At 45.6% G+C, this 15,624-nt stretch overlaps 1 protein-coding gene and 1 long non-coding RNA gene across 2 annotated transcripts; both read left to right on the top strand.

The window, feature by feature from the left end:
- Positions 1–1,395: 1,395 nt before the first annotated feature.
- LOC117642638 lies at positions 1,396–10,749 on the top strand. Its single transcript, XM_034381031.1, has 5 exons — positions 1,396–1,543; positions 2,967–3,157; positions 4,028–4,297; positions 7,531–7,735; positions 9,933–10,749. The coding sequence occupies exons 1-5, from the start codon at positions 1,439–1,441 to the stop codon at positions 10,203–10,205; spliced, it is 1,044 nt and encodes a 347-aa protein (XP_034236922.1). The 5' UTR covers positions 1,396–1,438; the 3' UTR covers positions 10,206–10,749.
- A 1,720-nt stretch (positions 10,750–12,469) lies between these two features.
- LOC117642649 lies at positions 12,470–14,979 on the top strand. Its single transcript, XR_004587579.1, has 2 exons — positions 12,470–12,613; positions 14,764–14,979. It is a non-coding gene; the product is annotated as an uncharacterized LOC117642649 (long non-coding RNA).
- Positions 14,980–15,624: the final 645 nt, after the last annotated feature.

Raw genomic sequence — 15,624 nt, 5'->3', positions numbered from 1 at the left:
GTAGTGTCGCCACACTGTGTGGCAAGTCTACACTTGATCCAGGAAGCGGGAGAAGGGAACAACTCCATTTTGGCCATTTTTCAGGGGAAGTGTTAGCACGGAAAACTAAAGCTAAACTATAACAAGTTAAAGAAGTGTTAGTTAAATTTTGAGATGAACGTCAAGAGTGTCAGGTCACTGCAAAGAGAATTTCTGTGACTTATCACTCTCCGATAAAATGGAAAATAGACTCATCTTAACTTGCATTGCCTAAACGAAGCGGAATTTGGGCACAAGTCAAGTGGAACTTTGGTCAGCAGAAAGAATTGGTGTCTTTGGTGTATTTTTTGGACTGAGCTCTTTTTTCCGCTTAAGTTCTTAAAATGAAAGGGGGTTAAGTTGACTTGATTCTTTTTACAATCGATACATAAATACACAAGTTAAGCTGTGTCTTATTGTTAAAATTTTCAACAGAGTTATTTTGACTTCAATTGAGTTGTTTCCATTTTCTGCTTAATTGAGAGTGTTAAAGGGGTAGTTGAGTTATATTATTTTACCAGTTGGATTTTCTGCTTTACTGCTAGGAATTGAGTCAAAAAATTTGGTGCAATGATGCAAACCATACTAAGGCTGAAAATGCAATTTGGAGATAAGTAGAATCTTTCCCCTTTTCCGCTTCCTGGATCACTTGTGCGCGTATGCCAAAGCAAGGTCGCCTGGCAGCGTTTCTTCAAGTACGGGAAATGTCAGTTTGAAAATTCATGCCTCCTTACTGTGTATACCAAAGGCTGATGTTCCGTCCAAGGTTCACGTACCCATCTACGTGGGATCGTTGTGAAGACTGGAGAACCTGTACCGAATTTCTTCGTGTACCTTTAATTTCCCGTGCCCTTATTTTCTGTGCAATTTTCCTATCAGTTACTCTAAATTACAACGTAGTTTTGTTTTTGTGCAGACCATTTGCTCAGAATGGAGCATGCGCGTGAAACGCACTCTTTGGTGGTTTGTTACTCACAAATTAGCGCATTTTTTTAAAACACTGAGAAAACCTTCCAATCTATTTCAGGCCATACATAGCAAAGCAAGCCAAGCAGAACAAAGTATTTTGAGCACACAGAAGCTTGCAAAGAAAATACTTTGTAATGTACGAACAATTTCTACGTATAACAAAATAATTTAGTTTGTACATATGTGTGCTCAAAATACCTAATAAGGATTCAAGGGTGAACTCATGAACTATTTTGTGCAAAGCTTTTGCCCCCCCCCCCAAAAAAAAAAAAAACTACAAAGTAATCTTGTGTGAACAACGCATTGCTTTCACAGTGTGTTGAGCTTCTCACCCCGAGTCTTGCTCTGTCCCTGCAGGCTGGACCTGCACTGCGGCGACTCCGCGGTGACGCTGCGCGGTCTGCGCGCCCTGGTGGCGGGGCCGGCCGCCGCCGCGACGCTGCAGGAGGTGATGCTGGGCAGCGAGGAGGAGGGCGTCTGCCCCTCGGCCTCCAACCTCACCGTGCTGCTGCGCGGCGTGCGCCACCTGCGCAACCTCGGCGGCGCCTGCCCCTGGGTGAGTCCTAACTGACATCTCGGCTCGCATCCACACTGTGAAAATTTTGGTTGTCACTTTATGACAAATTCAAGGCTGATAATCCGTACGAGGATGTCGTGAAAACATTCAATGTTGTCCACTGGTGAAACAAAGGCATAAAAATTATGCCCTTAAAGGGCGTAAACGATTTACGTCCTTAAAGGGCATAAATCGTTAATGCCCTTGGGAAGGGCATTAAAATTTTGCTTGAAATTCCTATACCATTTACGCCCTTTCGAAGGGCATAAAACGAATTATGCCCTTGCAAGGGCGTAAAAGAGTATTTATGCCCTAAAGGGCGTAATTTTTATGCCTTTGTTTTACCCGTGTCACGCCCACTCAATATGTATAGGAGCGTCGATGAAAATGTCATCCCAAAGTAATGACATTTCCATCACGATTTTGTCATAAAGTGACATCAAATCCTCACAGTGGAACAACACGTCGAGGGGTCCTATTCAAAAGGTCTTACCTGTCCGTTTCCGAATAGAAGGTCTTATCTAGCTGTTATCGAGTAAAAAACATGGCTATGTTCAGTGAGCTGATTTTTTTTAAGGTTGATCATATGTGAGCTAAAACTGAAAAGGAATGTGGTCCATACCTTTTTGAAGAGGAAAGATGGAAATCGGTGGTGTTTGTAGAGGCACACTCCGCTTGCTCGCTTGCCTGTCTTTACAGAAATTCGCTTGCGATTGAGATAAGATTTTCTACCTGAGAACAACCACAACCCTACACGATCTTTTATCCAAAAACTGCATTGAGATCTTTAGAGTGGGACCGCTTGATGTAACAGTTAAGTTCAAAATTTCAAATGTTCAAGTTAAGAGTGCATAGTTCAAATTCTAGTCAGTAAAATTTTAAATCCAGATTCTGTTTAATGCAAGAAATTTTTTAATGTTAAATGTAGTCATTTTTTGGTCCGTCTTTTCAAACTTTATTGTGCTTTTTCACAAAAGTAGACTTGATATTAAGAAACCCCTTTTAAAAGGTTGTGCGTGATAAAACAAATTGCAAAGACGACTCATGTAGGTTTAAACCTGGAATGCAAAAAGTCTTTACGACAAAGCATTGTTGATAAAACGTAGTAGTGAAATTAAGCACAAGGGCTCTTGAAACAACTGACCTTGAGCACTCTCAAATTAGAACGAGATCGAAAGCCACAGATCTGAAACCTTCCATCCATATTTTAAGCTATCGTTGGGAAGACCATGGTATGTTGATTTTGTACATGTTTTCCCTAATGTCCCTACTTACAGAATGTTATATGTTAATACAATTGCTATTGTCGATCTCTTGTAAGCAGTATTTTAACGAAATACTTTTCTTTGTTCAGTAATTTGTTTCTTAACTTTTCATTGTTCTTGTTTCCCCTGCACACGCACCTGGCGTGTTGAACTCACAGGTCACCAAGGCACTAGTCATGCTCAACAAGTCCCTCCCGAAGCACCCGCCCCTGGCCCTCGAGAACTTCGTGTCGCAGCCCGACATCAAGGACAAGGAGGCGGCCGTGGTGGCCAAGCTGTGCCCCAACCTCAAGAAGATCCACCTGGAGAGGCCCGAGGAGAACTGCCAAGCCTTCGTCCCCGACGCATTGTGAGAAAACTGTTTTACGAATTCATTCGGCAATTTCTGTGCCAACGTTCCTTGCATTACGAAACCCAACTGTCTACAAACACTACACACTAATTTTTTTTGTAGAAATTTTGTACTAGACATCACAGTTTTTTGTGCACACGAACTTGTCGTACAAATTTGTACAAAATTTTGTACAATTTTGTGCCAAAATGGCGAAAAATGTGCAGTTTTTCTTACGAAAATTGTACGAAACTTTCGTGTGTACAAAAAACCTATGATGTCTCGTCCAAAATTGTACATAACATTTAGTGTGTACTCAGCCAATGACACAGTTACAAACGCATGTGCGTAGCCTGCAGTTGTACGGTGCAAAGCATGAAGTTGTAAGCTTGCACTTGGCTGAGTATGTGTTTTTGAGTGTGTGCGCAGTAGAAGTCAGGTTTGTAGTGTGCTTTTCGAGACTGTGGGGTTACAATCCCGAGAATCAATTTTTTTCTGAGCTTGACCAATGTTGTATTATATTTATTTTATAGTATGCCTTTGTTTTGTACTCATTTTCACATAATTTACACTTGCTCTAATACTCTTCAAATCGAAAAGTGTACATTGTGCGCTCTATACCTGGAGCATGCCTGCCAAGCATTCACGTACTAGTGCATACATGGCATGTATGCATTAGTAAATGCATGCTTGGCAGGCATGCGCTAGCTAGAGCGTACTTGCAGGCATGCTCAAGGTATAGAGCGTACAATGTACGCTTTTCGGTCTGTAGAGAGCGTCAATACCTTGCTCGAAAAGTATGTCGCGTGTACTTGTTAATACCTCTGGCTGGCTTCTCCCATTGCCGACCCCTGACCGTGCTCCCGCGATTGCTGCCTCTTCCTGCAGGGGCGCGCTGCTGCGCCTGTCGGACCTGAAGCACGTGGAGTCGCTGTGCGTGCTGTCGCTGGACATCATCGAGTCCATGTGCTGCGTGCGGCAGCTGCTGGCGGCGGGGTCGCACCTCACCGAGCTCACCCTGATGAACGTGGTGCGAGGCCCCGTGGAGCTGCCCTACCTCGCCCACTTCTGCCCGCACCTGCGCAAGCTCTGCCTGCGCGGCTTCAACCTGCGGAAGCTGGCCGAGGGCAGGGACGAGTACGGGACCCGCAAACTCAGGTATGCCTAGGCGCGTAGAAACGTCAAGAAAGTTGGGGGGTCAATGTATTGCATGTTGTCTAGCTCGCAGGGGATTGACCCGGGGCAGCTCAAAAACTGGGGGGTCAGCTGACCCTCTGACCCGGTGCCTGATACGCCACTGAATGCCAGGGCACGCGCACTTTGAAAACCTTACGAAGTATTTTGAGCTTACATGTAACAAACTATAATGCTTTGTCATACGAAGAAATAGTTCGTATATTACGAAGTGTTTTCTTTGCAGGCTTATGTATGCTCAAAACACTGCAAAGCCAGTGGTAAATTTACTTGCCTCAAATTTCGCAAGCCGTTTTGAATGCCAAAACTTGGCAAGCTTTGTTCAGAAATCCTCGTTAGCTTGCCAAATTTTGGCAAGCTGGGGAGCATTTCCGGGCCAAGCTTGCCAATTTTTGGCATCCAAAACGGCTTGCCAAATTCGTGGCAAGTAAACTCCCGAGTAAAAATAGAAGGCTGCAGATAGGCTGACGCTTGGCTGACGCATGGCTGTATGGACCGTTTTTTGGCTGTATGCATGGCTGCCGTGGCTGCGTTGCAGCCATGTCGCAGCCATAGCGATGTCCTGGACTTGCAGCCATGCACGCTGCAATGGCTGGTCTGGCTGTTTCACGGAGCGCTTTGGCTGTGGAACGCTTCAGAAGCTGCGCACAGAAGCCTTTTGGCTGCCCGAAGCAGCCTATAAACGCTGCCACGCACAGCCAACTTAGCTGCAGTGGCTGTAGGCTGCGCGTCGCAGCGTGTTGGCTGCTGGCGCCAGCCCTGCCGCGTAGACGTTACAGCCATGTAGGCTGCAATGGCTGTAGGCTGCGCGTCGCAGCGTGTTGGCTGCTGGTGCCAGCCGGGCCGCGGCTGGACTTTACAGCTATGTAGGCTGCCATGGCTGTAGGCTGCGCGTCGCAGCGTGTTGGCTTCTGGCGCCAGCCGGGCCTCGGCTGCACTTTACAGCCACGAAGGCTGCAATGGCTGTAGGCTGCGCGTCGCAGCGTGTTGGCTGGTGGCGGCAGCCAGGCCGCGGCTGGACTTCGCAGCCAGGCGGGCTGCAATGGCTGAAGGCTGCGGGTCGCAGCGTGTTGGCTGCCGGATGCAGCCGGGCTACGGCAGGACTATACAGCCATATAGGCTGCAATGGCTGTAGGCTACGGATGCAGCATGGTGGATGCTGGCGGTATTCAGGCGCACTCCTTGATTAAAGGGTTATAAAAAATAGAAAAAAATAGAATGGGTGCGTGTTATGCTGATATTTGAGTTAAATACGTTAACATACATAAGCCATGCAAGTTTCGTAAAAATCGGGACACTTTTTTGTTATCTTTGATATCTCGGGAACGGAAAGTCCTAGATGAAATTACTTAGCAGATTTGGATCTGGAACGGTGTTGGGACCCTAGAAAATCTACTAAGGGATCCATAGAACTTCAAAGGGCGTAACAGGCCCCCTCAAAGGTCGTCATGGGGACCTTCTTGTACTAAGGAGTGAAGCCTAGTAGCGATATGGGTGCTGCCGATGTCATCCACGAAGCTGCAGGATGCAGCCGAGATGTGGCTGTGACCCGCAGCTTCATAGCTGCCAGGGGCAGCGTGGCCCGGGCGAAAGAAGGCTGCCTGGAGCATCCTGAAGGCTGCGGGGTGCAGCCTACAGCAGCGCCTCACAGCCTCTAGGCTTCCGGGGGCAGCGTGGCCCGGGCGAAGGAAAGCTGCCTGGGGCATTCTGAAGGCTGCGGGGTGCAGCTTAGAGCAGCGCCTCGCAGCCTCGTGGCTGCTGGGGGCAGCGTGGTCCGCGAAGGAAGGCTGCCTGGAGCATCCCGTAGGCTGCGGGGTGCAGCCTAGAGCAGCGGGGGCAGGGCCGACTCGGCTCCAAAGGGACACTTCAATGGCTGGCAGGTGCAGCCAGAGAGGCTGCAGTGGCTGTGGATGGCTGGATTTTGGCTGACGTATGTCCGAATACAGCCAATGTCTGCAGCCATCCGAGATCCATCGGAGCGCTCTCAGGCACCCGGAGGAAGCCAGCCTGCAGCCAATCTGCAGCCTATAATTTTCTCTCGGGCTTACCACCGGCTTTGCAGTAAATACTTTGTTATACAAACTACACTCTACAAATCAAAGAGTGTACATGGTACGCTCTAACTGGAGCATGCCTGCAAGCACGCTCTAACTAGCGCATGCCTGCCAAGCATGCACTAACTAGTGCATACATGCCATGTACACGCTAACTGAAGCATACATTTACTGCATAAGGGATAGGGAGTTTTCTGCATCAGAAAGCGTGTACATGGCATGTATGCACTAGTTAGTGCATGCTTGGCAGGCATGCGCTAGCTAGAGCGTGCTTGCAGGCATGCTCCAGTTAGAGCATACTATGTACACTCTTTGATTTGCAGAGCATTTCTTTATAAGGCCCAAAATACTTTGTAAGGTTTCCTCAGTGCGCACGCCGACATGTTTCTGTGGAATTTTATACGTATAACATCCACGGTTTTGGAAGGACGTAGAATTGGCATAATTTTAATCGTTTAAATGCATACATTTCTTTGGAGACTGTACGCCCTTCTTGAAGCTTACCACTGCGCTTTATGGCAATTCCCCCCATGCTGTTGTACGCTCAAGAAGAGCTTACAGACTCTACGCTTTACAAGGAGGGGCTTACAACTGATCTTTAGGAAATTGGTACAAATCTCCCCCTCCTCTGTCAAAACCTTACATATTAGTTTAGGGCTTACCAAGAAGAGAAGTTGGCTGAAACAGGGTATTTTGATGATGCATGAGCTTTCGAAGAAAATACTTGGTAACATATTCAACATTCCCGTTAACCGTTCTTATTGGTTTGTACATCCCATATGCTTCGAATTTTTCTTAAGTGTTTTAGCGCACTCTCAGCACGTTACTGACTTTTTTGTCACTAATTTACGTATCCGTATAAGCAACAATAATGCTTAGTGTGTTCCAGGTTCGTATCATTAATTTCCTTCTTAAATTTAGGTACAGAACCAAATTGTCAGAACATTATTCAATATTTCCGAAGTAGTTCTTTGAATGTCGAAAAGTACGTATTATGGTTTCGCAAATTACTTGCATAAGTACTGACAAAATGAGCAAAAAAGTCAGTGACGTGCTGAGAGTGCGTGTTTTATCGGTGGGGTGTCCTGAAATCCAGCAGAACTTTTGACGCCCTCGTTCGTTGTGTTGACTTGCTCTGTCCAGGTGGGACGATGGTGCTGACAAGGACGATGCCCAGGGCGACATGCGAGACAAGTCCAAGAAGCGCTTCCTGTGGCCCAGCCTCCAGACCCTGGAGCTGTCGCCCCTCCTGGGCGGCGCCGTGGACAGGGAGTCGCTGCTGGAGATCGTGCGCGGCGCGCCCAACCTCAGGACGCTGGACGTGGGCACCTCGGCGTCGCAGTTGTCGGTGAGTCTGTCGCAGTGGCGGATCCAGAGGTCCCTCGGGAAGGGAGGGATTTTAAAATTCAAAGAAGTTTCATATGTGCTTGTCCTGCATTTTTTACTCGTTCTTTACACACCACTCACTAACATACAAAACTCTATGTGAAGAGAACGAGTATTGTGTTCAAAAATGAGTTTTGGGGGGACATCTTTCATCTCAGATCTCACAGCATGTGGGAAAATGATAGTGGTATCAAACGAAAGATGGAGTGTCAGTCGCTTGATCGTAAATGAAGTTTTTTTTTACTTGCAATGAGAAATATTGAGAAAATGAACATGAAAGAGAGACGTTTTTAGTGCACTATGTGAAACTAACCTCTTTTCACGTGTCTGTATCTTTTGATGTTAAACGCCACTGAAACGCTAAGTACAACAACAATGACACGAGATCTTTGGTCAACAAAAATCTAGGAGGGTTTTTTGCAAGTGACTATGGATAATTTTCAGAAATTTGGTAATAACGAAACATTGTTTGACCCTAACCATGATACATGTCTCAGAACTGCAAGCTGTGTCCTCTTAATGAATTTCTTTTTGATGGTGTTGCACGTCTTATGTTCGAGATGAGAGATGAAATAATAAGTTTCATTTGACTGTTTTCTAAAATAAATGTGTCCTTCTGAGGGTTTCGGTCATGGAAAAGGCAGGTTTTTGGCACGGACTCACGGACGCTAGTGTAAATTCGATTATGCACGAGAATCGATATCTCGAGATATCGCGATGCATCGATGTTCCCTGCCTGAGAGGAGAACCAATCGGAAGCGTTCGTTAAAAGGCAAAATTACAAATCGTCAGAGGACAATTCATGTAACGATCAGCGACTGACACATCGACCTAGCTTTGTAAAGAACGAGTCCCTCCCATGTGATATCAATTCTTTGATGTCTTTCCTTCTTGTTTAAATTTTGTGCTCTTACATAAAATGAGGCTGGATGCCGAGGAATCCTCACCCTTCCATCCAGTAAAGGGGGGGGACACAAGGGGAAAAGTGGACTGAATTGACAACAACGGTGATTTTAATGTTTTAAGCTGGAAATGTGCATAAAAGGTTTCAGGTTTAGGGGTTTCAACTTATAGAAATTGCTAATATCTTAACTATTTGGAAAGAAATAACTCAGAGGTTAGTTCTGTTACTAGCTACGTAATACGCTTTATTTTGCTGCTTTATCTGGTGTCGCAGGAAGTGTTCCGGCATTCCTGATTCAGACATGAGTCTGAGTCATCTTGGTTGGAATTTATTTTTGATGACTTGTCGAAAAATTGTATTCAGGATTTCTCAATATCATACCCTCTTTTGTTTAAAAGCTGAAAAAAGGGGGCAAATAAATTCTCTTTTTCATATTAGGAAACTTCATATGATTGCAACATAAAGCAGTAGTTGAATTTGAAAATTTATTCAATTGAATCTGTAATGTACATCTTAAGAAATACCTCAAATTAATTTCAAGTCTTTTTGTCCCATTTAAAGACGAAGGAAGATTTCTTACTAACACTCTAAAAACACTAAAAAGGGACTTTTCTCAGAAACTGTGATACATTTTGGGTTTAATTTTGTTTTGGGAACCCAGGATACTAGGTAAGTTTCAATCTTGAGGGATTTGCTTAAGCCTACTTTCACGTTTCACTGGGGTTCCCTCCTTAGAGCTCAAAGACATTGAAAAACAAATTTTGTCATTTTTGGTCATTTTTCCCCTGTGTATGCACTGGCTTGCTGTTTAGGTAAACAGCCATGAAAACTATGCCATCGCAAAGCATGCACGATTCACGCCCCTGGAACGGCGTCAATTAGTACAGGACTTTCAGGTATAAGTCCAAGGCCCTTTAACGGTGTGGAAAGACTGGTTATGTCCTTGGGCATAGTTTTTAAGCTTTTCTTATACAAGTGTTGCCATTGTCTTGCCGCTTGACTCGTTCGATTCTGCCTCGCTCAGTGGGTCATTGGATCGATGGAGGCGGCCAAAAACGTTGAAATCTCGGTTTGAGCTCTAGTCACTAAATGTGATTCAAACCGAACGCGTGACCCCACCAATCAACTCCTCTCCGAGCGGAGAATCAATTGGCGGGGCCACACGCAGTTCGAGTTCTGTTTAGCGAATCTGGAGCAAATCCCGTTGAGAGATTTGGCCGCCTGTGCTTTGCCTCACACCCCTCTCTGCCCGCAGGACGAGGACGTGCCGGCGCTGAGCCCCGCGGGCAACAAGTTGGTGTCGCTGACGCTGCGCCGCAACGCCAACATGGGGGAGCCGCTGCGCCTCACGGGGCGCGCCGTGCTCGGCCTGCTGGAGCGCTGCAGCCACCTGACGACCCTGGGCCTGCTCAACGACTGGAGCGTCTCCGAGGCGGAGCAGGCGGAGCTGCGACGCCACTGCACTGCCAACAACCTGCGCGTCTCCCTGCTCGCCTCGCGCTGCGGCTGCTCGTGCGCCAACTGCTGAAGTCCTGTGTACTTGCGGTGCGCGGACTTCTGATATCCTGTGAACTTGTCGTACGCTGTCGTCCGTGCTGACGAAGTGATGTGGTATTTGCCCCTCAAAGTGGCCTGGAAAACGTTTCTCGTCCACTGAGTTGCGCTCGGTTCCTCTCTGGGAATCGGCACTTTGACTGTTCACTGATCTTAAATTTCACGTACCATGTCCTGCGGACCCTTAAAATTACTAATTATTTTAACTACATGGGACCTGTTTGTGTACCACATTCCTGACGCAATGTAATCTATGTTTCCCTACCATCCTTTCACCTACTCGTCTGACGATGTTGATTCCTGGCTACATTGCCGTCATTAATCTCAGTGATTTCAACAATTTTGTTAAAGTGATATCAATTGGCGCGAACCGAAGTGTGGAGGATCAGTGTTCTGCTGAAGCTATGATCTGTTTTTGATGTGGTGCAGTGTTGAATGTAGCCAAAACTTAAAGCTCAGCTTCGGGGTGCCAAACTTAAAAAATAAGACTTGCATTTGAATTAAATTTTAAAATGTTCTAATTGCGTTTTTAGTGTTTTGTCCGCTTAAAACCACCTAGAAACTCATATTTCACAGCTGCTGACCCGACTTAGGTTAGACCTCAGATTAGAACTGTAGTACGTTTCTTCATCAATGTGACCAACTCGACCGTAGCCTTTCTTGCGGCCAGATTAGACCGGAGAGACAAGCAGACAACATCTTCCTTGTACTGAAGGTCATTGTAAAGTGGAAAAAGGTGACTACTTCCATCTTATTTCAGTTTCTGGTTTATGGGTGTTAACATAAGCTAGAAGGCGTTCCTTTCCAATTTTCCTCACGACATAAGCACCCTTCCTTCAGATACTGGCAATGACATATTTCTTTTGCATAGGATGGAACCGCGACCCGCATGACGTCATTGCCGACCACGGTCTTAGTCCCTCTTTCCAAGTCACCATTGTAATAGTCCATTTTAAGAGAGGTCCTCGAACTGCCAAGAGCCTAGTCACGGTCTGTTCGCTAGAATTCCTCCCACCGTGAACACAGCAAGTTTCTGCGAGACTTGTCGCGAAAAGCACGAGCCTCACGACGCCATCACTAAAAGACGGGGGGCATGGCTGCCACGCTAGTAAAATCGCCACATCAGTGGCCCACCTTCTGCAAAGCACGACGTTGAAACTTGCTGCCAGGATGGACTTCAGCATCTTGCTTTTCGCAAGCTTTTAGGGAGTTTTTTTCTTAATTGTTTTGAAGCGTCGACGTTCTTAATGTAATTAATATAACTTAAACAATACGAGTACTGTGTAGTTGAGGTAATATTTACCGTACTGTTTCAATGCAACCCTATAAAACTGACAAGTTTGCCCCCAAAGGTAGGCAACCCGTAACAGCCCCCCTTTTTTCCCTTTTAGTCGGCTCTAATTATGCTCCTGAGAAGAGGGAACACCAACCAAAACTATGAGTCGGAATCAAGAAACCCCCTTTTGTCAGCTCGGTCCTCGGTACTACGTAGATCTGACGCCGCACAGTTTAACTGGGGCTTCATTAGATGTTTTCAACCACATCGACTGGATTCCCATCGTTTTTGGTAACAAGGTGAATGAAACCGCAGGAAAGCAAATTAACCGAGGGGGCAAAAACTCGGGATTTTCGTGTACACATGATTCGGAAAACGCAATGATTGCGCATGGTTTTAATTGATTTCATGGCTGATTTTGCCTTATTTCGCGACGCACCAGGGTGATGTTGAGCGTGATTGCGTGTGATTGTGTTCGGAAAGAAATGATTTCGGACTGATTTGGCCTGGTTTCGTGTGATACTGCCTAATTTCGGTCGATTTTAGTGATTTTGGCTGATTTCGGATTGCTTGATTTCGCGTGATTCTCAATGATTCGCGTGTGATTTCGGGGGCCGTGTACACATGATTGCGCGAGTTTTTGCCCCCTCGAAATTAACCAACCACGCGCCCAACGCGCGGCTCCCTTTCCGTGCGAATATCATCGTCCCGCGCACTCCCAAGTAGTGCCTTTTCTCCCTCCCACTACGATCAGTTCAACACATGTGTGTGTCATTGCTGTCTGCCATTTTCGTCCCTCGTTCCCATGGTTCAGGTCACCGGAGCTCGTTTTAGGAAAGACCGCCAAGTGCAGTCTGAAAAGGGAGATATACTACTGCTTGAATTTCCCAGGAGCTCATAAACAAAGTCATTTCCACGAATTTTTTTACGTCAATTGATTTTGTCTCACGACACCACCACCATAAAACGACGGGCGTACCTGCCACAGTAAAGTAACGATCGTCACACCAGTGGCCCACCTTCTGCGAAGCAGGACGTTGCTATTTGCTGCCAGGATGGACTTCAGGATCTTGCTTGTCGCACTAATGTGCTTTTTGAGTGCTACGGTATAGTAATTCCAATAGCTACTCGGGTGGGAAAAGGAATTCACAAAATTTAAGTTAACTGCCGCGAAGTTTTCGGGTTTGGCCGGAGAAAATAAGAATTTTCGTCGTCTTGCATACCTTAGGACGATAAAAAGTGGTCACTTTTTCGCAATATTTTTGTATCAGTTCTCATTCACAGTGGATGGAGGCACATCCAAAATCCTGCCTTGAACTGTTTTGTATACTCGTTCAAATCTGTTGAACGGTTTAAGTGGGCAAGGTCAAATGGGGAAGGCGACTGCAGACGTTCGCCGCTAGGGGCGCCACTGGGATATACGCCACTAGCAGCCAGGCGGCAGTCGGCACGGATGCTGTTTTTGACTTATAGCTCTCACTGCAATTATCGCACATGTATGAAAACTAGCTTACTGGGAAGCTAGCAGCGTTGCCTACAATCGGCTCGCTTACACTACGGGTCTATCTTGCATGATAAAGAAGTTATGGGCGAAATTGGCAGACTCCTGGGGGCTCCCCTGGCTAAATCGTGGCGCGTATCCCGGTGCTGCCCTCTACCCTGAGCTTGCCGTGTCGCCTTCCTCATACGGGCCCTCTCGTAGACCGTGAAACGCCTCTGAATCCAAGGAGTCCGAACGCATTACCTATTGACGCGACATTCGTCGTATTTAAAATGTCCATGCGTACTGCATGTTACCACTGAATGCCAATCGAGGGGTGAATCACAAGTGTACTCATGTGTACAAATTTGGCCGGACTCAGTGTACTCACAAGTTTAAAAAGGGCGAAATGAACTAGAGTTTGGACCGATTTGGCGTTGAGTGCTGTTTAAAACGCTAAATAAAGCCTTAAAATGTGTTTAAATGTGAAATTTATAAGTAAAAGCAAGGTGTACTCACCCGTACTCATGTGTAGGGGTAGGTTGGGGAAGAAAAGTACAAAACGCGTACTTTGCACTATACAGAAGTTCCAAATGAGGATTCAACGATTCTGCTCTCGTGAACTTGTAATCCAATGTCTTCCTAATGAAATGGATCACTGTTTGTTGATTATAGTTCCCCACATTACGTACAACATGCCAAAATGTATGTGATTTCGGAACTCCTCGAAAAGGGTAAGAAAAGTACACCACCGGGAAAGAAAAGTACAACGAAAAGAATTGCGAGTTCGAACCAGGAGACCACCAATCTTGGCTCAATACAGGTTTACCCCTAAAGTGGAGAGCTTTCACTTGCCATTAGTTTAAGTTTCGTCAAAATCAGTCAATTGGTTCTGATTCTACATGGACTCATCACAGAAGGTCCACGAAGCCTTTTCTTAGAGATAAGTGGGTACAGCATTTTTGTACTTTTCTTCCCCTTTTCACGTAAATGCCTAATAACTTGTTTATTTCGGGTCTAATTTTATAACTTGTGTTGACATTTTTTGCTTGTTTCGTCTAATCAAATCTATTTCCGTGATCAATTCAATTTTCATCCCGCTTTTAGTTTCTTAGAGGGTGTTCTTTTCTTCCCCAATACCTGTACTTTTCTTCCCCAGCCGACTGTACTTTTTTTCCCTATTTCATTTTTACACTTATAAAAAATTGTGTTGAAGCCTAAGAGCATCGAACGGCACTGTTTTTCAAAGATGATGGTCTAAGTTATAAGGTGGTACCTTACATTGGACTGTCGGCTGATTCTGCAGGAAGCTGTACTTCAAAGTACAAACATTTAAAAAAAAGATTTTCAAAGTTATTTTTGATGTAATTTTCAAACGTGCAGTTTGATTCTAAATAATATATGTAGAACTGGGCTAAATTTATTTTTTGTGAGCGGGATGACCAACCTTTCTAAAACCACTAACGTGATGGTTCAGTGTAGTTTCAGTTCGGAGATATAACGGGTGTACTTTTCTTACCCGACCTTCGAGTGTACTTTTCTTACCCAACCTACCCCTACACCAGAACGCAGAGTGATTCACCCCTCGATGCCAATGCCGGCCAATGCTCTAATCCATGACCTGCAACCTGCAGTATTCCGGAAAGGCTTAGCCTCACTCCTTGCCGCCCTCCACCCCACTCGCCTGCTTCATCATTTTAATGGAGCCTGTTGCTACCTTTCAAATTTGTTTGCGAGTTTGGCGAAAGACTCATCTTTGGTGGTCGTGCGTTGCAGATGCAGTTTGCGGCAGCCGATCACGCGTGTAGCGGCGACGAACTCCACAACAATTGCATCAACCAGTGCGGCCGCCAGTTCCTTACGAGGGAACAATTCAACAACAAGTGCATGCCTGCATGCCAGAAGGCGGGCAATTGCATTGTCCTGTAGGAAATAAACGGGAATAAAGCAGGGATCCTTAACTTACCTCATAAGGGCATCATAACGTTATCATTTAAGAGTTAAAGTTATTACCCTTAACTTCTAACATCTTTTCAAAAGGGTAGGTTATTTTTTTTATAGCTCGAATTTGTGTGGATATACTTTCACTGCGAGAAAAGATCACGGTAAATCCTGTACTGATTACTCCAGACTTCACCGTACTTTTTTTAACGGGCAATGCCGTCGTTTTTTTACAGGCTATACCGTACTCTTTTTACAGGAAACGCCGTACTTTTTTTACAGGGAATCCCGTACATTTTCCCCCGGCAATCCCGTACTTTTATTACCTATCAAAAACTGCTATAATTTTGTTCAGTCGATTGACCCTCTTTTTCCAAGTTCCTGATGTACGCAACTGCTGAAGTCGGACTCCTGGACCCCTCTTCCGACCACTCGTTGGAAAGGTCTTGACGAGACCTATTGAAAGGTGCAATAAAATTTTTCAGTCGGTCGACCCCCTTTTTTCAAGATCCTGATGTGGACTTTTCTTGGAAGCGGCCTTTGATGGGACCAGATCTGGTCTTTCCTACGGCATGGACTGTACGGAAGAACGGTATCTACTGTTAAAAGACTACGGAATATTTTGTAAAACAAGTACGGTAAATACTGTAGACTGTACGGAGGATACTGGTTTTTGAAGTACGGTAAAGTTTGGCA

This window comes from Thrips palmi, unplaced genomic scaffold (assembly GCF_012932325.1).
Source record: "Thrips palmi isolate BJ-2018 unplaced genomic scaffold, TpBJ-2018v1 HiC_scaffold_16, whole genome shotgun sequence".
Taxonomy (NCBI): Eukaryota; Metazoa; Arthropoda; class Insecta; order Thysanoptera; family Thripidae; genus Thrips; species Thrips palmi.
Note: the sequence above shows the minus strand (reverse complement) of the source record. Positions and strands in the feature narration are given on the sequence as shown.

What these genes read in the sequence shown, in the direction of transcription:
- LOC117642638 (XM_034381031.1), top strand. Translation starts at nt 1,439, where the DNA reads ATGCTGGGCAGCGAGGAGGAGGGCGTCTGCCCCTCGGCCTCCAACCTC. An exon ending in TACGGGACCCGCAAACTCAG is followed by an intron (nt 4,298 to 7,530) that starts GTATGCCTAGGC and finishes TGCTCTGTCCAG; the next exon opens with GTGGGACGATGGTGCTGACA. An exon ending in CCTCGGCGTCGCAGTTGTCG is followed by an intron (nt 7,736 to 9,932) that starts GTGAGTCTGTCG and finishes CTCTGCCCGCAG; the next exon opens with GACGAGGACGTGCCGGCGCT.